General features: G+C 36.6%; 1 protein-coding gene across 1 annotated transcript in view; it reads left to right on the top strand.

Annotated features, from left to right (window-relative positions):
• The window catches only part of ROCK1 (Rho associated coiled-coil containing protein kinase 1), a 154,217-nt gene that overhangs the window by 37,518 nt on the left and 91,539 nt on the right, over positions 1 to 25,160 (top strand). The window contains exon 2 of the mRNA XM_082640433.1: positions 5,544 to 5,625. Within this exon, the coding sequence (XP_082496559.1) occupies positions 5,544 to 5,625 (82 nt within the window). The remainder of the gene's footprint in view (positions 1 to 5,543; positions 5,626 to 25,160) is intronic.

The following is a 25,160-nucleotide window of genomic DNA, read 5'->3' as shown; positions in this document are numbered from 1 at the left end:
AGTAGTGTATTGTTTAGCCTCCATGTGTTTGTATTTTTTACAGATCTTTTCCTGTAATTGATATCTAGTCTCATAGCATTGTGGTCCGAAAAGATACTTGATACAATTTCAATTTTCTTAAATTTACCAAGGCTTGATTTGTGACCCAAGATATGATCTATCCTGGAGAATGTTCCATGAGCACTTGAGAAAAATGTGTATTCTGTTGTTTTTGGATGGAATGTCCTATAAATATCAATTAAGTCCATCTTGTTTAATGTATCATTTAAAGCTTGTGTTTCCTTATTTATTTTCATTTTGGATGATCTGTCCATTGGTGAAAGTGGGGTGTTAAAGTCCCCTACTATGAGTGTGTTACTGTCGATTTCTCCTTTTATGGCTGTTAGTATTTGCCTTATGTATTGAGGTGCTCCTATGTTGGGTGCATAAATATTTACAATTGTTATATCTTCTTCTTGGATCGATCCCTTGATCATTAGGTAGTGTCCTTCTTTGTCTCTTCTAGTAGTCTTTATTTTAAAGTCTATTTTGTCTGATATGAGAATTGCTACTCCAGCTTTCTTTTGGTTTCCATTTGCATGGAATATCTTTTTCCATCCCCTTACTTTCAGTCTGTATGTGTCTCTAGGTCTGAAGTGGGTCTCTTGTAGACAGCATATAGATGGGTCTTGTTTTTGTATCCATTCAGCCAATCTGTGTCTTTTGGTGGGAGCATTTAGTCCATTTACATTTAAGGTAATTATCGATATGTATGTTCCTGTTCCCATTTTCTTAATTGTTTTGGGTTCGTTATTGTAGGTCTTTTACTTCTGTTGTGTTTCTTGCCTAAAGAAGTTCCTTTAGCATTTGTTGTAAAGCTGGTTTGGTGGTGCTGAACTCTCTCAGCTTTTGCTTGTCTGTAAACGTTTTAATTTCTCCATCAAATCTGAATGAGATCCTTGCTGGGTAGAGTAATCTTGGTTGCAGGTTTTTCTCCTTCATCACTTTAATTATGTCCTGCCACTCCCTTCTGGCTTGTGGAGTTTCTGCTGAGAGATCAGCTGTTATCCTGATGGGGATTCCCTTGTGTGTTATTTGTTGTTTTTGCCTTGCTGCTTTTAATATGATTTCTTTGTGTTTAATTTTTGACAGTTTGATTAATATGTGTCTTGGCGTATTTCTCCTTGGATCTATTCTGTATGGGACTCTCTGTGCCTCCTGGACTTGATTAACTATTTCCTTTCCCATATTAGGGAAGTTTTCAACTATAATCTCTTCAAATATTTTCTCAGTCCCTTTCTTTTTCTCTTCTTCTTCTGGAACCCCTATAATTCGAATGTTGGTGCGTTTAATGTTGTCCCAGAGGTCTCTGAGACTGTCCTCTGTTCTTTTCATTCTTTTTTCTTTATTTTGCTCTGCAGCAGTTATTTCCACTATTTTATCTTCCACCTCACTTATCCGTTCTTCTGCCTCAGTTATTCTGCTATTGATCCCATCTAGAGTATTTTTTATTTCATGTATTGTGTTTTTAATCGATGCTTGATTCATCTTTAGTTCTTCTAGGTCCTTGTTAACTGTTTCTTGCATTTTGTCTATTCTATTTCCAAGATTTTGGATCTGGGAAATAGAATCTTGGATCATCTTTACCATCATTATTCTGAATTCTTTTTCAGGTAGACTGCCTATTACCTCTTCATTTGTTAGATCTGGTGGGTTTTTATCTTGCTCCTTCTCCTGCTGTGTGTTTTTCTGTCTTCTCATTTTGCTTATGTTACTGTGTTTGGGGTCTCCTTTTTGCAGGCTGCAGGTTCGTAGTTCCCGTTGTTTTTGGTGTCTGTCCCCAGTGGCTAAGGTTGGTTTAGTGGGTTGTGTAGGCTTCCTGGTGGAGGGGACTAGTGCCTGTGTTCTGGTGGATGAGGCTGGATCTTGTCTTTCTGGTGGGCAGGTCCACGTCTGGTGGTGTGTTTTGGGGTGTCTGCAGACTTTTTATGAGTTTAGGCCACCTCTCTGCTAATGGGTGGCGTTGTGTTCCTGTCTTGCTAGTTGTTTGGCATAGGGTGTCCAGCACTGTAGCTTGCTGGTCGTTGAGTGAAGCTGGGTGCTGGTGTTGAGATGGAGATCTCTGGAAGATTTTTGCCGTTTGATATTATGTGGAGCTGGGAGGTCTCTTGTGGACCAGTGTCCTGAAGTTGGCTCTCCCACCTCAGAGGCACAGCACTGACTCCTGGCTCCTCAATTTGGGATGATGTGTTGTCTATTCATGTATTCCACAGATGCAGAGTACATCAAGTTGATTGTGGAGCTTTAATCCGCTGCTTCTGAGGCTGCTGGGAGATGTTTCCCTTTCTCTTCTTTGTTCTCACAGCTCCTGGGTCTCAGCTTTGGATTTGGCCCCGCCTCTGCGTGTAGGTCGCCGGAGGGCGTCTGTTCTTCGCTCAGGCAGGACAGGGTTAAAGGAGCAGCCTCTTCGGGGACTCTGGCTCACTCAGACCGGGCGGGAGGGAGGGGCACGGAGTGCGGGGCGAGCCTGCAGCGGCAAAGGTCGGCGTGACGTTGCACCAGTCCGAGGCGCGCCGTGCGTTCTCCCAGGGAAGCCGCCCCTGGATCCCGGGACCCCGGCAGTGGCGGGCTGCACAGGCTCCCGAAAGGGCGGTGTGGACAGTGACCTGCGCTCGCACACAGGCTTCTTGGCGGCGGCAGCAGCAGCCCCAGTGTCCCACGCCCGTCTCTGGGCTCCGCGCTTTCAGTCGCGACTCGCGCCCGTCTGTGGAGCCCCTTTAAGCAGCGCTCTTAATCCCCTCTCCTCGCGCACCAGGAAACCAAGAGGGAAGAAAAAGTCTCTTGCCTCTTCGGCAGCTCCAGAGTCTTCCCGGACTCCCTCCCGGCTAGCTGTGGCACATTAGCCCCCTTCAGGCTGAGTTCTCGCCGCCAGCCCCAGTCCTCTCCCTGCGCTCTGACGGAAGCCCGAGCCTCAGCTTCCAGCGCTGCGTGCCCCGGCGGGCGATCAGACAAGCCTCTCGGGCTGGTGAGTGCCGCTCGGCACTGATCCTCTGTGTGGGGATCTCTCCGCTTTGCCCTACCCAGGTATGTGGGGGGTTTCTTGCCTTTTGGGAGGTCTGGGGTCTTCTGCCAGCGTTCAGTAGGTGTTCTGTAGGAGTTGTTCCACGTGTAGCTGTATTTCTGGTGTATCCGTGGGGAGGAAGGTGATCTCCGCGTCTTACTCTTCCGCCATCTTACCCGGAAGTCCTCTATTAATTTTTGAACATGTTGGGTCTTCGTTTCTGTGCGAGGTCTTTCTCTAGGTGTGGCAAGCGGGGGCCACTCTTCATCGCGGTGAGCGGGCCTCTCACTATCGCGGCCTCTCGTTGTGGAGCACGGTCTTCGTGGCACGCATGCTCAGTAGTTGTGGCTCACGGGCCCAGTTGCTCCACGGCACGTGGGATCCTCCCAGACCAGGGCTTGAACCCGTGTCCCCTGCATTGGCAGGCAGATTCTCAACCACTGCACCACCAGGGAAGCCCTGAGTTCATATTTTGATTTTAACACAGCTTACTAACTAGCTGTGTGGCATTGGACAAGTCAGTTAATATTTCTGATTGTTATTTGCCTTAGCTATGAAATGAGGTGGTTAAACACGTTATTTTTTGAGATTCTTTTCTGTCTAACATTTAGTAATTTAAAAAAAACTTATTTGGAATAAAATTGGAGGCAGTTGTTTTCAGTATATTTACTGAAGAGAGCGTGTTGTAAGTAAAATTTAATACACATTTCCCTCACTTTTTAATGTTTTATTTGATACTAGAAAACAATATAAGCTGTTATAAATTTAGGTGTTCTGAACCTTTTAAAACTGGGAAGTGTCTTTGGAAGTAGATATGTACTAATAGCTCTTAAAATAATAGTTATTATAAGATATAATAATATGTTGATTTTATTGCATTATGCCTACTTGCATTTCCCAGACGACTTTATCAAAATTCGGCCTAAAATTGTATAGCTAATATTATTTATACTACTCTATAATCTGTATAATTTTTTGGAGTGACACGATGCAGTGAAACTTAGTATCTAATCTAAGAAAAGTATTATTTCTTGAGTAATATAACGCCTTTGCTATGGAGCATAAAAATCATTGGTTTAATGTACATTTTATGCACACTTGTTCAGGACATTTTGCTAGGTGCTGTGGGAGAAAATGAGATTTAACTGGTCTCTGCCTCAAAGAACTTAAAACCTAGTCAAATGGGTGTGTATATATATATTTAATTTACCTTTTCCTAGAAAATAGTGAGTTCATATATTTATTGATTGGTTTTCAGTTTAGAATAGACCAAGTAAAGGTTCTTGTCTCTTTATTGTAAAAATAATTAACAAATATTCAGATGGTTTATAAGACTCTAAGAAATGTATCTCAAGGATAGATGAACTTTCTCTAGTGGAGGAACTTTTTCTTCAGATCTGTACAAACCTCTGAATTCTGAAAAGCCAGTGATAGGGTGGGTTGGTCTCTTCAGGCAGTCAACAACATTAGTATTACTAGTCGTCTTCTCCGTGGTCAGTTTCCAGCCTAAGCAATGATATATTTTAAAACCTATTAAGATTTGACTGGGCTTTTTGGTTTCCTGGGGAAATATTTTAAGTATTCTAAAATAGCTGAGTTACTCACACCTTTGGCTTCATATAAAGTATATATCCCCTGGCTTTGATTTCTCCTTCAACCTCTTATGAACATGACTGTACATGGTCTCCAGAAGGTGTGTTTTCCTTTGCTGCTTCTGTTTTTATTCTTGGGCTCTATTGTAGCAAACTAAATTTCCCCAGTTAAATAAAATGAAGATTACTTGGGATTATCTGAATGTTTCCTCTGCTCCTACCACATGACAAGGTATAATCTGAATAGATACGTTCCCATTTCAACAGTGATTGGTACACCTTCACATAGCCCTGCACTTGCTTAGATAATATTTAAATATCCCTGTAAAAGTAAAAGCCCATATTTGTCCTTTATTAATAGTTGCTTTAGAAAGTGCTTCAAAAAAAGAAATAGAGCTGTTATGAAAACCCAATATATTTATAAAAAACATACCATAAAAATGTATCTAAGTGCAGAATTTATTTTATACTAAACTTCACATTTTAGGAACTAATATTTGATACTACCTTATAAAATATTTGTAGTAAAAAAATATAGGCCACTTGTTTTTTATGAGTGTCTGTGAAATAAATAAATGCAGTAGTTAAGGGAAAGTGAAAAGTAAAATTTCCTTCCCTTATATGGGGGGAAAAGGGCACGAGTTGAGGTCACTTGTAGCCAATTTGCGGTGATTTTGCTGCTCCTCTGCCTGGGAGAGTTAGAAGGTGAAAACTCTGTATGAAATAAAACCAAATTTTCTCTTCTCCCAGTACTCATGTAACCTTGTAGAAGGTGTTAAATGAATGCAAGATGTATGAGAGTAAGGCAAATTAAATGTTAAAGCATATATTTTATTCTTTACTCATAAAAAAGGAAAGTGCTCATAGTGTGAACCAAAAAACTAACTTTGTTTGTTTGTTTATTTGTTTAGGATGGATTGGATGCTTTGGTATATGATTTGGATTTTCCTGCCTTAAGAAAAAACAAAAATATTGACAACTTTTTAAGCAGATGTAAGTAATTTTTTGTGGAGGTTAATGGCAGACTATATATAATGAAATACTGACTTAGATAATTCAAGCCCCCCCCCTTTTTTCTTTCTATCTACTCTGGTTATTTCATCAATAGTACCTACATCAAATGAGTAGGAAATGGGAAAGAAACTTTGTCAGTTTGGGAGCTTATCAGGAGAATCTAAAATATTTTGCAAAGGAATAAAAAGTAAATGGCTAAAATAAATATGTTAAAATAAGCATATACATACATGCACATTGAATTTCAATAATATTATATTTATCCTCTATTTTTCTTTTATAAATGAATTAGCTATTATGTTTCAGTACCTGCAGGTGAGAATCAATTACATATGAAAAGCCCTCCTACCACTGAGATATGATAATTTTCTCCGTGAAACCTGGCTTATATTTAAGTTTTACAGATGTTCTTTTATAAAAACTCTTTTTTTGGACTTTGATGTTAAATATTTATCATTTAAATTTTGATTAGAGAACTTATTAAGGTAGTTTCAATCTTTTCATCTTAAATAATTGATAATAAGATTTTGGTTTATAAAATCCTCCCCACTCCATTTTTTTTATCTGTTCCTAAACCATACATATCGATACATTTAGGTTGGGTTGATTTTAGTGTTATCTTTCAATTTTGGTTACATATGTTTTGTTAGAAAAGTTTTATTTTTCTAAATAGTCAAATCTTTTTAACTTTAGATTTAATTTCTTTTATCGTTTCTACACTTTGAAATCTTGGCTCAATTTTTTTTTAATAAATAAATAAATTTATTAAAAAAATGACATTCTAAGCTTGTTTCTTTTTTTTTATTACTTTCTGCTTTATATCAAAGTGATTGGCTCAGAATTTTACTTATCAATTTTTTTGGTTTCTGTTTTTCTCTTCTTTATAAAATTATTTTATCAGCCTTAATTTTATTTTGGAATATAGTGCCAGATTCTGAATTGCAAACTTTAAAAAAATTTTTCTTAATTTCTCACATCTTACTGAAATTGTAGAAAAATTTTATTGCTGTTTAATTTGCTTCACCTTCCTACTTAACAATACAGCAGAAGAACTAAAAAGATGGAGAAACTTGACCCCTTCTTATTTGATGGGAGGCAAAAGGATGAATGCTTGTTAGTACAAAGTTGGGGTGTGTAATTTTGTGAAGTAGGGTAGCAAGAATTGGAACACGTGCTTTTTAAAATTTGTTACTGTTTTTGCTATGCAACGTTGCTGCTTTCATAATACGAAGTTTGCCTTTACATTGTATTTTGTAAATAGAAACATCAGTAGCCACAGTAGAAATAAATAAAATGAAAGGAAAGTATAAAGCTAAAGAAAACCATTTTAAATGGATAAACCTGTGTAGTTTAGTCTAGTTTTCAGATTGAAGAAAAGTACAGAGAATAATATTAAAAGTTTTAGCAAATCATATCTAGCATTAGGTAAAAATTTTGACCAAGTAGGGTTTATACCAGGATTGCAAAGTTAGTTTAAGGTTCAAAAATCAATTAGTGTAATCTACCATATTAACATATTAAAAAAGAAAATCCATAATATCATCTTAGTAGATGCAGAAAAAGCATTTGAAAAAAAAATCAGTATCCATTCTTGGTTTACAGATATCTCTCAGCAAACTAGGAACTGGAGGAAACTTTCATACCCTGATAAAGAAAATCCACAAAAAACCTATAGTTCAGATTGTATTTAATTGTGTATGACTAAATGCTTTTCCCCTAAGGTTGGGAAAAGGCAACTATGTCTTCTCCCACTACTTCATTCAGTGTTGTCCTGGAAGTTTTAGACAGTGCAGTAAGGTGTAAAATAAACAAAAATCATATAGATTAAAAAGGAACAATTTAGGGCCTCCCTGGTGGCGCAGTGGTTGAGAGTCCGCCTGCCGATGCAGGGGATACGGGTTCGTGCCCCGGTCTGGGAGGATCCCATATGCCGCGGAGCGGCTGGGCCCGTGAGCCATGGCCGCTGGGCCTGTGCATCCGGAGCCTGTGCTCTGCAACGGGAGAGGCCACAACAGTGAGAGGCCCGCGTACAGCAAAAAAAAAAAGGAACAATTTAAAATTATTCAGACACTGTATTTTTCTGTATAGAAAATCCTCAAAATTCTACAGAAAAAGCCTCAAGAACTTATCAGTGAGGTCGCAAGCTAGAAGATTAACATACAAAAAACAGTTTATAGCTATATATTAGCAGTAAGCAATTTTAAATTGACATTATAGCAAATATAGCACCACTTACAGTAGATGCAAAAGCATGAAAAATTTAGGGATAAATTTGACAAAATGTGTGTAAGCCTGTATACTGAAAACGGTTTAATATACTGAAAGAAATGAAAGAAGACCTTTAAAAAAAAGACAGATATTCAATGTTGATGGATTAGATAATTCAGTATTAAAATGTCAGGAATCCCCAAATTAATTTATCTATGGAGCCCATGTCTTCTCAGAACCTAAGCAGGATTTTTTGTATAAAGTAACCATTAATTCCAAAATTCATAAGGCAATGTGAAGGGTCTGGAATAGCCAAAACAATTTTGGAAAGTAAGAACCAAGTTGGAGGACTAACACTATTAGATTTTAAGATAAAGGCAGTATAATGAAATGAAAGAATAAACATATAGATAAATGGAACAGAAATAGATCCTTATATATGCAGTCAGTAGATTTTCAACAAAGTTGACAAGGTAATTCAGTACCGAAGCCTTACTTTGCAGTATATACAAAAATCAACTTAAAATGGATCATAGACCTAAATGTGAGAGCTAAAACTAGTAATAGTTCTAGAATAAGACATAGAAAATATTTGTGATTTTGGTTAGGCAAGACTTTCTTAGATGGGATGCAAATGGCACAAACCATTTTCTTTTTTTTTAAGCTAGATTAGATTTTATCAAAATTCAAAACTTTTTCTATTCAGGTGATACTGCTAAGAAAATGAACAGGTAGGGCCTCCCTGGTGGCGCAGTGGTTGAGAGTCCGCCTGCCGATGCAGGGGATACGGGTTCGTGCCCCGGTCTGGGAGGATCCCATATGCCGCGGACCGGCTGGGCCCGTGAGCCATGGCCGCTGGGCCTGCGCATCCGGAGCCTGTGCTCCGCAACGGGAGAGGCCACAACAGTGAGAGGCCCGCATACCACAAAAAGAAAAAAAAAAAAAAAAAAAAAGAAAATGAACAGGTAAACCACTGACTGGGAGAATATGGTTGCAAAACAAATGAAACGGGAAAAAATAATCTTTTCAACGAACATTGCTCAGACAACTGGATAACCATATGCAAAAGAATGAAGTTGGACTTCTGTTTCACACCACATACAAAATTAATTCAGAATGTAAAATTGTAAAACTCTTAGAAAAAAACATAGGCGTAAATCTTCATGACCGTGGATTAGACCAGTGTTTCTTAGATATAAGCCTAAATTACAAGCAGGAAAAGAAAAATAAATAAATTGGGCATCATCAAAATTAAAAACTTTTGTGCTTCAAAGGACACTATCAAGACATTGGAAAGAGGGACTTCCCTGGTGGCACAGTGGTTAAGAATCTGCCTGCCAGTGCGGGGGACATGGGTTCGCACCCTGGTCTGGGAAGACCCCACATGCCGTGGAGCACCTAAGCCTGTGCGCCACAACTACTGAGCCTGCGCTATAGAGCCTGTGAGCCACAACTACTGAAGCCCGTGTGCCACAACTACTGAAGCCCATGCTCCGTAGTAAGAGAAGCCACCGCAGTGAGAAGCCTGTGCACCGCAACGAAGAGTAGCCCCTGCTCGCCGCAACTAGAGAAAGCCCGCGTGCAGCAGCGAACACCCAGCGCAGCCAGAAATAAATAAATAAATAATTTTTAAAAAAAAGTGAAAAGGTGAATCACAGGATGGGAGAAAATATTAACAAATCTTATACAATAAGTCCCTTACATATGAACCTTCAAGTTGCAAACTTTGAAGCGTGCAAATGTGTGTTCGCATGTCCAATCACGTAAGTTAGTTCACGGGTCTGGTGTACATTGTCACGTGCGTGCATCCTCTACAAGTGGTTGTGCTTTGTGTACTTTACAGTACTGTATAGAGTACAGTAGTACAGTATCTTTATTTCAAACTCAGGATGTCCAGAAGCAAACGTAAAAGCAGTGGTGATGTAGCTGGTACTGTGTACTTTTCAAGGTACTGTACTGTAAGATTAAAAATGTTTTCTTTATTTTCTGTGTTTATTTGTTTTTTATGTATTATTTGTGTGAAAAGTATTAAAAACCTATTACAGTACAGTACTATATAGCCTGTTGTGTTAGTTAGGTACCTAGGCTAACTTTGCTGGACTTACAAACAAATTGGATTTACGAACGCGCTCTTGGAATGGAACTCGTTCACATGTAGGGGACTTACTGTACTTGATAAAGGATTAATATCTAAAGTCTTACAACTCAATAATAAAAAGACAACCCAATTTAAAAATGGGCAAAGGATCTGAATAGACATTTCTCAAAAAAAGACACACATGAAAAGCTGTTCAACATGGTTAGTCATCAGGGAGTTACAAATTATGGTCACAATAAATCACATTTATTAGAATAACTAAAATTTTAAAAACTGACAATATCAAGTATATGTGAAAATGTGGAACAGCTGAACTCTGACACATTGCTGGTTGGTTTGTAAAACGGTGAGCTGCTTTGGAAAACAATTTGGCATTTTTCTTATAAAGTTATACATGCATTTATCACATGACCCAGGGATCCCACTCCTGGGTATTTATGTAAGATAAATGAAAGTATATATCTGCACAAAGACCTATGTGAGAATGTTTAAGGAGCCTGTATTTACAATTGCTGTAAACTGGAAGCAACCAGATGCACATCAGCTGATAAATGGGTAAATAAATTGTGGTACACCACATAATGGAATACTCAACAGTAAAAAGGAGTAAATTACTGATAGGTGCAACAACATTGATAAATCTCAAAAGCACTGTGGTAAGTGAAAAAAGCCAGGCACCCCCCCACCCCCTCCCAAAAAAAGGCCAGGCACAAAAGGGTACATACTGTATGGTTCCCATTTACGTGACATTATAACATTCTCCTTCAACTCCTGAAGTTGTATTTATGTAATATTTCACACAGAATAATAGATTTTCATAGGATAGTATTCTGCATGTTGCTGAAATTCATTTATATGGATTTTTATAGCTTTCATTAGTGGGTACATCAAAATTATTTTTCTGAAGGTAAATGTTTTGCTTTGCATTGCTTTTTGCTGACAGGTATCAGATGTAGTGATCTAAGAATAACACCTAGAATATGGAATAAAATGTTTTTCTTTAGTAATTCAGCTCAAGTCTCACTAAAGTATAGTAGCTTTAAGGTGTAGCAGCCTGAAGTATTTTAAACTTCAGGCCTAATTATATTACAAACTGTATTTTCATCTTTTTGTGTTGAAGCATGTATGGACACTGAAAGGGAAAAGAGAATCTGTGACCCTTTGACTGAATAACTAGTTAAATATAAAGATTTGCTTTTCTGGACTCTGGTCTATGATACCTAAATAATAAGGACTACAGAGAAAATGTTTATCAGCCTCACATAACTGATAAAGATTTTAAGGTGAACTTTTAAAGTAAGGGTTAGGAAGGTATCTAGATAAAATCGAACTGTCTTGGTGGGAAGAAACATGTTGTGGGGCAGGTACACACTGGAAGGAGGAGGAGGGGGATGTGGAAATGGTGATTTTTGACTGTATATGTTTGTAAACCATTGTGAATTTCACTGCGGTTTGGGGGTACAAGATTCGTAATTAACGTTAGTATGAAAGCGTACTTATTAAACAGATACTACCAGTCTAAAAGAAGGTAATGGAGATCATTGTATGTGTAAAAAAAATCCATGAACCTGAAAGGAAAAATGTAGAGAGCATTTGTTTGGATTCAAAAAATAAACCCAGCAAGGGAAGTTTATAGCTATACAGGCTTATCTCAGGAAACAAGAAATATCTCAAATAAACAACCTAACCTTATGCCTAAAGCAACTAGAGAAAGAAGAATGAACAAAACTCAAAGTTAGTAGAATGAAAAACATAAAGATCAGAGCAAAAATAAATGAAATAGAGACAAAAACAGTAGAAAAGGTCAATGAAACTAAAAGCTAGTTCTTTGAGAAGATAAACAAAGTTGATAAACCTTTAGCCAGACTCATTAAGAAAAAAAGGGAGAGGGCCCAAATCAATAAAATCAGAAATGAAAAAGGAGAAGTTACAACCGATACCACAGAAGTACAGAGGATCATAAGAGACTACTACGAGCAACTATACACCAACAAAATGGACAACCTAGAAGAAATGGACAAATTCTTAGAAAGGTACAATCTCCCAAGACTGAACCAGGAAGAAATAGAAAATATGAGCAGACCAATTAGCAGTGCTGAAATTTAATCAGTAATTTAACAACTCCCAACAAACAAAAGTCCATAACCAGATGGCTTCACAGGTGAATTCTACCAAACATTTAGAAAAGAGTTAACAACTATCCTTTGGAAACTATTCCAGAAAATTGCAGAGGAAGGAACACTTCTGAACTCATTCTATGAGGCCACCATCAGCCTGAAACCAAAACCAGAGAAAGATACCACAGAAATGAAAATTACAGACCAATATCACTGATGAACATAGACGTAAAAATGCTCAACAAAGTACTAGCAAACCAACTCCAATAATACAGTAAAAGGATCATATACTGTGATCAAGTGGGGTTTATGCTAGGGATGCAAGGATTTTTCAATATCTGCAAATCAATCAGTTTAATTCACCACATTAACAAATTGAAGGATAAAAACCAGGTGTTCATCTCAACAGATACAGAAAAAGCTTTTGGTAAAATTCAACATCCACTTATAATAAAAACTCTTCGAAAAAGGGCATAGAAGGAATGTACCTCAACATGATAAAGGCCATATGTGATAGATCCACGGCTAACATTGTACTCAATGGTGAAAAGCTGAAAGCATTTCTTCTAAGACCAGGAACAAGACAAGGATGCCAACTCTCGCCATTTCTGTCCAACATAGTTTTGGAAGTCCTAGCGACAGCATTCAGAGAAGAAAAAGAGATAAAAGGAATCCAAATTGGAAAAACGAAGTAAAACTGTCACTGTTTGCAGATGACATGATGCTGTGCATATAAACTCCTAAAGACGCTATCAGAAAACTACTAGAGTTCATCAATGAATTCACTGAAGTTGCTGGCTACAAAATTAATATACAGAAATCTGTTGTATTTCTATTCACTAACAGTGAAATATCAGAAAGAGAAATTAAGGAAACACTCCCATTTACCATTGCGTGAAAAAGAATAAAATAATTATGAATAAGCCTACCTAAGGAGGCAAAGGACCTGTACTCTGAAAAGCGTAAGACACTGATGAAAGAAATTGAAGACCACACAAACAGATGGAAAACTATACCATGTTCTTGGATTGGAAGAAATCAATATTGTTAAAATGATTGTACAACCCAAGGCAGTCTATAGATTTAGTACAATCCCTATCAAATTACCAATGGCATTTTTCGCAGAACTGGAACAAAAAATATTTAAACTTGTATGGAAACACAAAAGACCCTTTATAGCCAAAATAACCTTGAGAAAGAAGAAAGAAGAACAGAGCTGGAGGAATCAGGCTCCCTGACTTCAGACTATACTACAAAGCAATACATATATAATCAAAACAGTATGGTACCGGCACAAAAACAGACATAGATCAATGGAACAGTATAGAAAGCCCAGAAATAAACCCACACACTTATGGTCAGTTAGTCTGCAACAAAGGAGGCAAGAATGTACAATGGAGAAAAGACAGTCTCTGCAATAAGCGGTGCTGGGAAAACTGGACAGCAGAACATTCTCTAATAACGTATACAGAAATAAACTCAAAATGGATTAAATACCTGAATGTAAGACCGGATACTATAAAACTCTAAGAGGAAAACATAGGCAGAACATTCTTTGACGTAAATCGCAGCACTCTTGTTGTTTATTTTTCTCCTCCTAGATTAATGGAAATAAAAACAAAAATGAACAAATGGGACCTAATTAAACTTAAAAGCTTTTGCACAGCAAAGGAAACCATAAACAAAATGAAAAAAACCTATGGACTGGGAGAAAATATTTGCAAACGATGCTACTGACAAGGGATTAACTTCCAAAATATACAAAGAGCTCATACAACTTAATATCAAAAAACAAACAACCCAATCAATAAATGGGCAGGAGATCTAAATAGACACTTCTCCAAAGAAGACATACAGAGGGCCAAAGAGCACATGAAAAGATACTCAATATTGCTAATTATTAGAGAAATGAAAATCAAAACTACAATGAGGTATCCCTTCACACTGGTCAGAATGGCTATCATCAAAAAGTCTACAAACAATACATGCTAAAGAGGGTGTACACTGTTGGTGGGAATATAAATTGGTGCAACCACTATGGAAAACAGTATGGAGGTTCCTTAAAAAACTAAAAATATAGTTACCATATGATCCTGCAGTCCTACTCCTGGGCATATATCCAGAGAAGACTAATTAGAAAAAGATACGTGCACCCCAATGTACATAGCAGCACTGTTTACATACAATAGCCAAGACATGGAAGCAACCTAAATGTCCATCGAAAGATAAATGGATAAAAATGTGGTATATACATACAATGGAGTATTACTCAGCCATAAAAAAGAATGAAATAATGCCTTTTGCAGCAACATGGATGGACCTAGAGATTATCATATTAAGTGAAGTAAGTCAGAGAAAGACAAATATCATATGATATCACTTACATGTGGAATCTAAAAAGATACAAATGAACTTATTTACAAAACAAATAGACTCACAGACATAGAAAACAAACTTACGATTACCAAAGTGGATAGTGGAGGTGGGGTGGGGGGAGATAGATTAGGAGTTTGGGATTAACATATACATACTACTATATATAAAATGGATAAACAACAAGGATCTACTGTATAACAGGGAACTGTGTTCAATATCTTCTAATAAAATATAATGGAAAAGAACCTGAAAGAGAATATATATATGTATAACTAAACCACTTTGCTGTACACCTGAAACTAACACATTGTAAATTAACTATATTCGGATTTTAAAAAGTGGTTAAAAAAAAACAAATGGTATTTCTTGGTAGCATACTATAGCTTTCCTAATGCAAATTACAAAAGTAGTAGCATAATAGCTATTGCTAATGATGTATCAGCTCTCCGTTTATATAAGAGCATAGAGAACTGTTGATAAAATTTTAATTTGCTTTGCCAGTGATTTATTATTGAAAAAATAATGAGAGTAATAATTGCTGTTCTCAGTTTGTGACCAGAAATGCTAAATTGATTAGCATTTAGGATACGACAGAGACCTTGAGACAAAGCATTCATTTCACTTTATTTTTATTTTATTTTATTATTATTATTATTTTTTTCGGTACGCGGGCCTCTCACTGTTGTGGCCTCTCCCGTTGCAGAGCACAGGCTCCGGACGTGCAGGCTCAGCGGCCATGGCTCACGGGCCCAGCCGCTCTGCAGCATGTGGGATCTTCCTGGACTGGGGCACAAACCCGTGTCCCCTGCATATTGGCAGGCGGACTCTCAACCACTGCCCCACCAGGGAAGCCCTCATTTCACTTTAGATCAAGGTTTCTCAGCAGTAGCACTGTTGACATTTTTGAGTCAGATAACTCTTTGATGTGGGGGGCTGTCCTTTGCATTGTAGGATGTTTAGCAGCATCCCTGGCCTCTGCGTTCTAGATGCCAGTAGCATACTCTGCCCCCTCCCCCAGTTATGACAACCAAAAATGTCTCAAGACTTTGCCAAATGTCCCCTGGGGGTCTAAATTGCCCTCAGTGGAGAACCACTGCCTAAGACTTTCTATTAATGAGGGAAAGAAATTCTGGGCACAGTTAGGCATGTGCTCCAAGCTTAGGAAATTTAATCAAATTTATTGAAAAGATAAATCCTATTAATAGTGATTCCAAGTGAAGGATGAAATTTCAAAAAGGGGTAAATATAAGAAGGCTGCAGCCACAGAAACCAAGGTGATTGCACAAGCAGTTCTCAGCTCAGATAGGAAAGGATATGAATGACTCTGTCAAGTGTGAGTACATATCCAGGGATAAATGCAAAAGAGTAGTACAAATCTGTAAAAATTGTGTTAGGCCAAAAGCCTGTGATGAGCCAAAACGTGAAAAGTTCTTGAGACAGCAAAAGTAACTTCTTCCCTCTAATCTTTCCCCATTTAGAGTTATGGGGACAATATGTATGAGAAAATGATAAACTCACTGCATGAGGCCATTTATTCTTGAAATATTTTTTGAATGCCCAGTCACTAGAAACATGAAAAATAATACGCTCTTTTTTTCTTAAAAACTGTAAATTTTACCATCTTGTGAGGAGAAATACAGAAGCAAGTAGTAACTTATACATACCTTTATTATGGTGGAAGCTTGTAGAGAAAGTAATGATACACAAATGTTAGAGTAAAGAAAGGCTCCAGAAAGAAAGTAGTATTTGAGTTGAGTCTTAAAGGATGGGCTAGATTTCTCAGTTGAGGAAGAACAATTCAGGCAGAGAAGGAACAGCGTTTGTTAAGCCATCCAAAAGTTATGATACCTTTGAGGAACCAAGAGTTTGGATTGAACTTGGTTTATGATGAGCAGGAAAGAGTAAGGAGGACACGTGGCAGAAGAGACTGAAATGGCAGGTTGGGGCTATTGGGTTAATGGATTGGATAAAAAAGAATTACTTAGTGTCTTATTTTTTGTCTTCATTATTCTCATGATCTTTAAAAACTTAGATAAAGGAATTGAAGTTCAAGGAAAGAGAAAAAAGTTGAGCACTTTAAATTAGTTTATACCCCCAGATCTAGGCAGATTATAACACTAGAATTTTGAATTTCTTGTATTTCTGTTTTTGATTTGATGATTTTTGTATGGGTGGCCACTTTTTTAGAAATCACTGTTCTGAGGAAGTTTAAAAAACTGACTAAATATATCAATTCTAGGCAGGTAGTTACCTTTGGAAGAGGAAAACATGAGGCTCAAGGCTTAGGCAGTAATTTAACATTTTATTTTGAACAAAAGATCAGAAGCAGATAGGCAAACTAGTATCTATTAGTTTAATTGTGATGATAGGTACAACTGACAAGCCACACACACAGTAAGAACAAAACAATTTCAGTTGAGATGTAGAAAATAAAGTTCTTTCAAAAGGTTCTATTATGTTATCACTGTATTAAATCACTGCATTAAAAGGTAAATTACATGCATCATTGTAAAAAGATTGTATCTAAACTTTTTATTTTTCCAAGTAATTATATTTAGTAACTTACTGTACAGTATTTTAATGGAGCTTAACCTTTTCTCTAGTGGTTACTTAAATTCCTTCCAAAAATAGTATTTCATGGATTGTACACATTTAATTAGATATTTATTTATATGTAAACTGGCAGTGATGATCATTAGAAAGTTTTTTCCTCTTTTTCCCCGTCTTGAAGTCTTAATATGTCGTTATTCAGGCATGCTTCAAAATGTAAAATTCTTCCTTACTTTTTAAACTTGTTAAAATCATGATACCTTTCTACTTATTAAATGATTATTTTGATAGTTGAATGTTAGTGTTATTAAATCAGCTATTCATTGGTTGGTGATTAAAATCAACACACAGTGATCTTTTATTTAAAAAATAATAAAATAGTTTTCAGTTCAGCATATTCTGAATGATATCAATCAATGAATCTGTTGTTCATCCAAGGAAGTAAAAACAACTTGACTATGTTTGCCTTAGTTCCTTGTAGAATTACACAGAAGGTACATACTACTCAATAGAAAAAGTAAACTTTTTATTTTAAATTAAGGTATAATAGTAATTAAAACAAAACATCAAAAATTTTAATGACTTGTAGAAGAGCCCTCATTTTAATGTTTGTGACTAGTTTCTCCTAAGAATGTCTCGTTACACTTATAAAATCATATACTGTGATATTGAAAGTGAGTACTACATTATCTTTAGTAAAATTAAAGGTGGTTTTCATGTGCTTTGAATATAAAGTTAGATGTAGTTAGAAATCTACACTTCTGGGGGAATTCTAAGGAACAAAAATTGTGAAACTGGAAATTTTATATATAATTTACTTCTGCATTTAAAGCGGATAAGTTTCTTGAGAGGAGTAGAATATAAATAGATTATAATGATCATATATTGTGATTAGTATACAATTTCATTTTCAAGTTCTTCAAGTGATGACAAAAATGCAAAATTATTATTTGGTTAGTGGCATTAAAAGCTTCCTTCTCCACAAATAAGTATTAAGGTACATATAAGAGTCTGCCTTTATGAAGCCAGAAAGTACTGAAATGTAGTAGCGTTTTGACATGTTTGTTTGCTTATGAAGTCTATGAAAGACTTGTGTAGTTGGGTAACTCTAGCACTTGAGTGGTGGATGTATCTCCATTTCTGGAGAATGGGACAGGATTGTAGTCATCATATTTTGGGATTATTTTTTCAAACTGGATACTGAAGTATAAGAAAAATAGTACTTTGTTGAAGGACATAGGACCAACAGATCATCATAGAGAGTCTAGAAGCATACTTTTTTTATTATATGAAAATTTGATGTAAGCTTATTATGGCAGTTAGGTCATTGGAAAAAAGGTAAGATTATTCAGTAATTTGTTTTGAGACAGATATTCATATATGAGGAGAAAATGAAATTGTCTCTACTTCACAACATGTACCAATGTAAAGACAAAAAATACTAGATGAAATTATAGGTATTATGCTTATAGTCTTTAAGTAGGGAGTGGCTTTTTTTCATTTTTTTGAAGCAAGATACCAGGGGTAGAAACTGTAAAGGAAACACTTAACAGATTTTGCCTTATCAAAACTTTATAAAGAAAAATAGATATAAAGATAACAAACTGGAAAAAATTATAACATATGTAATAGAATTATATTCCTAATGTATGAAGAGATCCAGTCAATAAGAAAAACACAAACAATAAAAAAAATGGACAAAGTAACTGAATATGTAGTGTAATGGAGAAAAAATAAAAATTACCAATGAGCAGTTCACAGTTGAACAAAAGCATTAATATTTCAAGAAATATGGGTTAAAAAAAAGAAATATGGGTTAAAAAAAAAGAAATATGGGTTAAAAAAAAAGAAATATGGGTTAAAAAAAGAACCAACCCTCCCTGCCCCCCTGCAACCTGAAGGAGAAAGGTAAAAAGTAATAATATCCAAGATTGGTGAGGGACTGGAGGGCAGTTAGAGTATTTTAAAACTAATAATGTTCATGGGTATAACATAATACTTTTATTTAAAGAAATGTATCTTGCAAAAATAGCACTGAAAATACATGGGAATGTTCATCATTGCAAAAATATATTGATGTTAGGGCAAAAAGTTAGAACAACCCACATAAAAACCAATAAGACATTTCTATCAGCTATCCACAGTGTGTTCAGTGAAAAAGCAAGTTGCAGAATACCTTTTTATGTCAACAAGTATGGATAACACATTTTTTAAAATGAATACATATATTCCGTTGAATGAACGTACCATAATTTAAAAAACTGTTTCTGTAATAGCGGTTCTCAGGTTCCTCCCAGTTTTTTGCTTATTAGTGAAAATGTTATATTAACGTTTTTTGTACATACAGCTTGGTATACTTGGTTTTCCTTTCTTTGAAGTGAATTCCAGGAATTACTGAGGCAAAAGTTGCATCCAATTTGCATTTTGATATATATTGCCAAAATGCAGTTTTACACCAGAAGGTGGTATAAAAGTCAAAATTTTTTAATGGAGCCATAAAATTGAACATATTACGCAGGATAACCTAGGGTACTACACGATCTTTTTGAAGTTATTACAAGTAAAATATTACTAAATCAGATAGATTTTCAAAAAGAAATGTTAAATATTCTCTTTATTTACTTTTTAATGTATTTATCTTGGAATAAACTCATGGAAAAGCTGCAAAATAGAACAGAGATTCCTGTATGCCCTTCACCCAGCATTCCCTAATGTTAACATCTTATATAACCATGGTACATTGACAAAACTAAGAAATTAAAGTTGGTATATTACTGTTAACTATATACTTTACTTAGGTATCAGTTTTTCCACTAATCTCCTGTTTTTGGTTCCAGAATCCAATCTAGAATATCACACTGTATTTAGTTGCCATTTCTCCTTAGTCTTCTTCAATCTGTGAGAGTTCTCAGGCTTTCCTTGTTTTTTTATGACCTTGACAGTTTTGAAGATTATTGATAAGGTATTTTGTAGAACTTTCCTCAGTTTGGTTTTGTCTAATGTTTTCTCATAATTACCCTGGGGTTATGGGTTTTGGGGATGAGTACCACAGAGATGACATGTGCTTCTCATCACATTTTATCTGGGATATGTGGTACCATAATGATTTATCAGTGATAATATTAATGTTTATCACTTTTTTTTTTTTTTTTTTTTGCGGTACACGGGCCTCTCACTGTTGTGGCCTCTCCCATTGCGGAGCACAGGCTCCAGGACGCGCAGGCTCAGCGGCCATGGCTCATGGGCCCAGCCGCTCTGCGGCATGTGGGATCTTCCTGGACCGGGGCACGAACCCGTGTCCCCTGCATCAGCAGGCGGACTCTCAACCACTGCGCCACCAGGGAAGCCCTAGCACTTGTTTTAAGATAGTGTCTGCCAGGCTTCTCTCCTGAAAAGTTACCGGTTTTCCTTTCCATACCTGACTCTTTGGAATCTGGTCACTATTCCAGTCCACACTCAAGGGGAGGGGCATCAATAAGCTCCATCTCCAGACTCAGAAGGCTACATATTATCTTACAGAGCAAATGTTTTTGATTTTGATAAGGTCTAATTTATCATTTATTTCTCATATGGATTGTGCTTTTGGTGTTGCATGTAAAAATCATTGCCAAACCCAAAATTGATTTTTTAAAACTGCTTTATTGAGATATAATTTATGTACTGAAGAATCACCCATTTTAAGTGTACAGTTCATTGTTTTTTGTCTGTATTTATAGAGTTGTGCAGCCATTACCTCAGTTACTTTTTGAACATTTCATCATCTTGTAAAGAAACTCTGTACCCAGTAGCAGTCACTCCCCAATCCTCCCCAAGCTCCCCAGCCCTAGACAATGACTAATCTATTTTATGTCTGTATAGATTTGCCAATATGGACATTTCCTATAGATGGACTCATACAATGTGTGATCCTTTATGACTGGCTTTTTAGACTTAGTGTGCTCTCTTCAGGGTTCATCTGTGTGGTAGCATGCATTTCATTCTTTTAAATTGCCAAATAAATAATATTCCATTGTATAGATAATGCCACATTTTGTTTATCCATCTATCAGTTGATGAACATTTGGATTGTTTCTACTTTTTCACTATTATGAATAATACTACTATGAACATTAGTGCACAGGTTCTTGTGTGGACATATGTTTTCATTTCTCTTGGGTAGATATCTGAAAGTGGAATTTTCGTGTCATATAATTCTGTATAACATTTTGAGAAACCCAAGATTGATTTTTAAGTATATACTTTTATTATTTTGGAGTAAATATATATGTGGCTTTTCTGTTGTCCCTGAACAGATAAGAGCAGCAAGTGATTGCAGCCATTTGTAAATAATATCATTAAATATCAATATTTTTAATGTTTCAGTTAAGTATTATTGAGCACATACGTACATCAAAGACATATCCATGAATGAAGTATGGTCTCTACCCTTAAGGAAATGGGAACATACAATCTAACAGAAGAAATACAGACAATTCCAGCCCACGTTGACAGATGAAATAATAGAGAAATAGTGGTTTCCCAGAGGAGAAAGGCAGCTTATCAGACTGAGGGGATCAGGAGGAGATGGATAAAGGATTAGATCTTGTTTAGTAGTAACCTGCTCAAATAAAGTGGGGCTAGTCATTTTAGGTTGGTGATCAACATCTGCAAAAGAATGGAGATGTAAAGCAGTATGGCTGTGTGGGAAATTGCAAGTAACTAGGCATTGCCAGAGCATTGTTGGGAGAGTATCTAGAAATAAAAGATTGGAGAATCAGAGAGTAACAAGATCTAAAAGCCATTTTATGATGTGTTGAGGAGTTTGGGTTTGGTTTTGTTTTTTGCCAATCTGTTTCTCACACTGGATTACTCTGTATGTGTGTTTACACGTGTGTGCACACTGGCAAAACATAGCACATCTTCCTGGAGCTTGAATTCTGTTTGAACATAGGGACATAGAATAACTTATTTTTATTTTTATTATTAACTGTTGCATTGAAACAAAATCAGTTTTATGGAATTGAATCCCACATTATAAATTTTCTAGGTAAGTTTTAGATAATTTTAGAGCTTATTAGGGCTGCTGTGACTACTCTGAAAATTTGCAAGGTGTATTGGATTTCTTTAGGCAAAGAGTAGCAGTATATTGGACAAATATTGCATTGTTCATAGCTTTTATTGCTATACTTTATCTATTCTGACTTTTTAAAAACATTTTTAAAATAATTGGGTTGTCTTACAATCTATAGTGGTACGTAAAATGATGGTGCATTTTATAATCTAGGATCTTAAACGAGGCAAAATATATCTTTTTCGCATTAGAAAGAAACCGAGTCATTATAGAAAACTTGAAGTAAATGGAAAATGTAAGGAATAAAATAATCTCTAATCCCACCATACTTAGAGATGACTGCAGTTACTATTTTGGTATATTTCTTTCTGGCTTTTTTCTGTCTATATATACCAGTATATATTTGTGTTTTTAGAAAATTAAGTTCATATACCACATGGAGTTTTATCTGTTTCTATGCTCAACATCATATGTTGAACATCATTCTATGTAATTGTTATTAAACAACACAATTTAAATGTTTTCTAATACGTCATTGTATGTATATGTATTCCTAGAAGTAAAATTTATTGGGTATAAAGTGTGATTTAAAAAAAAAAAGATCCTTAAGAAAAATCATCCATTTGCTTTCTAGAAAGTTAAAGAGTCTGTATGTGATTGAAATATTTTTTAATTTTTTGTAACCCTGAAACCTTTCTGCACTGCCTCTTTTGCTAACTTGTGATTATTTAGAGATGATTAGCTAGTTTATGGCCTATTGAGACTTATGGTGTTTATTTGTGACTCAGTTTGCCCATTTCATTCCTTGCTAACTGTGCTGTATAGTAATATCTCACTTCTCTGAATTTTAGCTGTCTGCCACCATCACCTGGCTCAACACAGTTGACAATCAGAAATTGTTAAAAGGATCTGATGATCACACAGTCCTGCTTATTGGTCTTAAAGTAATAAGAGCATACCAAATTTATAATTTTGCAAGTATTATATTAAATTCTGTAAATAACAGGTTAATTTTTATTATGGGAAAAAGTGGAACACTGTAAGAAGGATTGGAAGTTCGGAGAATTTTGCAGTTTTAGGTACGATGACTGGGAGAGGGCTCACTAAAAGGTGACATTGCAGAAAAGAGTTGAAGTAGTTGAGAGGGTTAACCATGCAGATGTTTAAGGAAAGAAAATGGCATACAGAGGAACAGCCAGTGCAAAGGCCATAAGAGAGGATATTTGAACAGCAACAAGGAAGCCACTGCAGCTGGAGAGGATTAAACAAGGGAGAGAATAGTAGGATGACATCAGAGAAGGAAAGAAATAGAGAGGGTAGGTCATGTAGAATCTTGTAGGCCATTGTAAGATCTTTGACTTTTGCTCTGGGTAAGATAGCAAGTCAAAGTTTTGAGAAGAGGAGTGACATGATCTGAATTGTGTTTTAAGAATATCGCCCCATGTTAAGAATAGACTACTGAGAGGCAGGGATAGACACCAGGAAATCAGTTAAGAAGCGATTGCTGTAACCCAAAGAAGAGATGATGTTGGCTTGGTCCAGCATGGTAGCAGTGTAGAAGGTGAGAAGTTATCAGGTCCAGATATATTTCAGAGGTAGAACCAGCCAGATAGGATGTGGAGTGTAAGAAAAAAATAGGAGTCAAGAATGCCCCTGGGTTTTTGCCCCAAGCAAAATTGACCCATCAGCTGAAGTGTTGAAATCAAAGGTAGAGGTTTGGGGTGAGAACACCTCTTCAGTTTCAGACATATTAAATTTTTTATTTTTATTTTTGGCTGCATTGGGTCTTCATTGCTGTACGTGGGCTTTCGGTAGTTGCGGCGAGTGGTGCTACTCTTTGTTGTGGTGCACGGGCTTCTCATTGTGTTGGCTTCTTTTGTTGTGGAGCACAGACTCTAGGCACGCGGGCTTCAGTAGTTGTGGTATATGGGCTCAGTAGTTGTGGCTCGTGGGCTCTAGAGTACAGGCTCAGTAGTTGTGGCACACGGGCTTAGTTGCTCCGCGGCATGTGGGATCTTCCCGGACCAGGGCTCAAACCTATGTCCCCTGCATTGGCAGGCAGATTCTTAACCACTGCACCACCAGGGAAGCCCCTAGACACATTAAATTTGGGATGTCTGTTAACGAAGTAGATATATTATGTAAGCAATTGAATATATAATCTGAAGTTTAAAAGAGAGGTCTGAACTAGAGATAAAAATTTGTAAGTTGTTGACATGTCAAGTGCTTTTTAAAGCCCACCAGTAAATGAGTGTATATAGAGAAGAAAACACCATGAAAGACTGAGCCTTGAGATGCTTCAGTGTTAAGAAATCTGAGAGAAGAGGAGGAACCAGCAAAGGCAACTGAGAAGTAATCATTAATGTAGAAAAAAATACCCTTGGGACTTCCCTGGTGGTCCAGTGGTTAAGGCTACACTTCCAATGCAGGGGGCGTGGGTTTGATCCCTGGTCAGGGAACTAAGATCCCACATGCTGCACAGTGCAGCCAAAAAAAAAAAAAAAAGAAAAAAAGAAAAGAAAAGAAAATGAAAAAATGCCCTTAGTATTGTTGTAGGAATGTAGTATCCTGGAAGTCAGGTAAAGAAAGTATAGCAGGAGTGATCAAACTGTCAAAAGCTACTGATATATCAAGGTGAAGACTGAGAATTCATTGTTAAACTTAGCAACATGGTGGTCACCTGTGACTTTGACAAGCACTTTCGTTTTTGTTGTTTCTTGTTTGTTTGTTTTTTAAAATTTTGACCACACTGGGCGGCTTGTGGTATCTCAGTTCCCTGACCAGGGGTTGAACCTGGGCCACAGCAGTGTAAGCACTGAATCCTAGCCACTAGACCACCAGGGAACTCCCTGACAAGCAGTTTTGATAGAAAGGTAATGGCCAAAGCTCACCCAAAATGGATTTAAGAGCAGGTATGAAGAAAGATTTAGAAATAGAGTACAGACAACTTTTGAGGAATTTTGCTGTAGTGGGGTTGAGTAATGGGGCAGCAGCTAGTGAGAGAAATGGCATCAAGATGGGAATGAAAATGGCATGATACAATCCAGTTAGGAAGGGAAAAGCTTAATGATACAGGAGAAAGAGGGGGGGGAATTGCTGGAGCAATGTCCTTGAG

Source organism: Mesoplodon mirus (assembly GCF_964341445.2).
Source record: "Mesoplodon mirus genome assembly, chromosome: 13".
NCBI classification, from domain to species: Eukaryota; Metazoa; Chordata; class Mammalia; order Artiodactyla; family Ziphiidae; genus Mesoplodon; species Mesoplodon mirus.
Note: the sequence above shows the minus strand (reverse complement) of the source record. Positions and strands in the feature narration are given on the sequence as shown.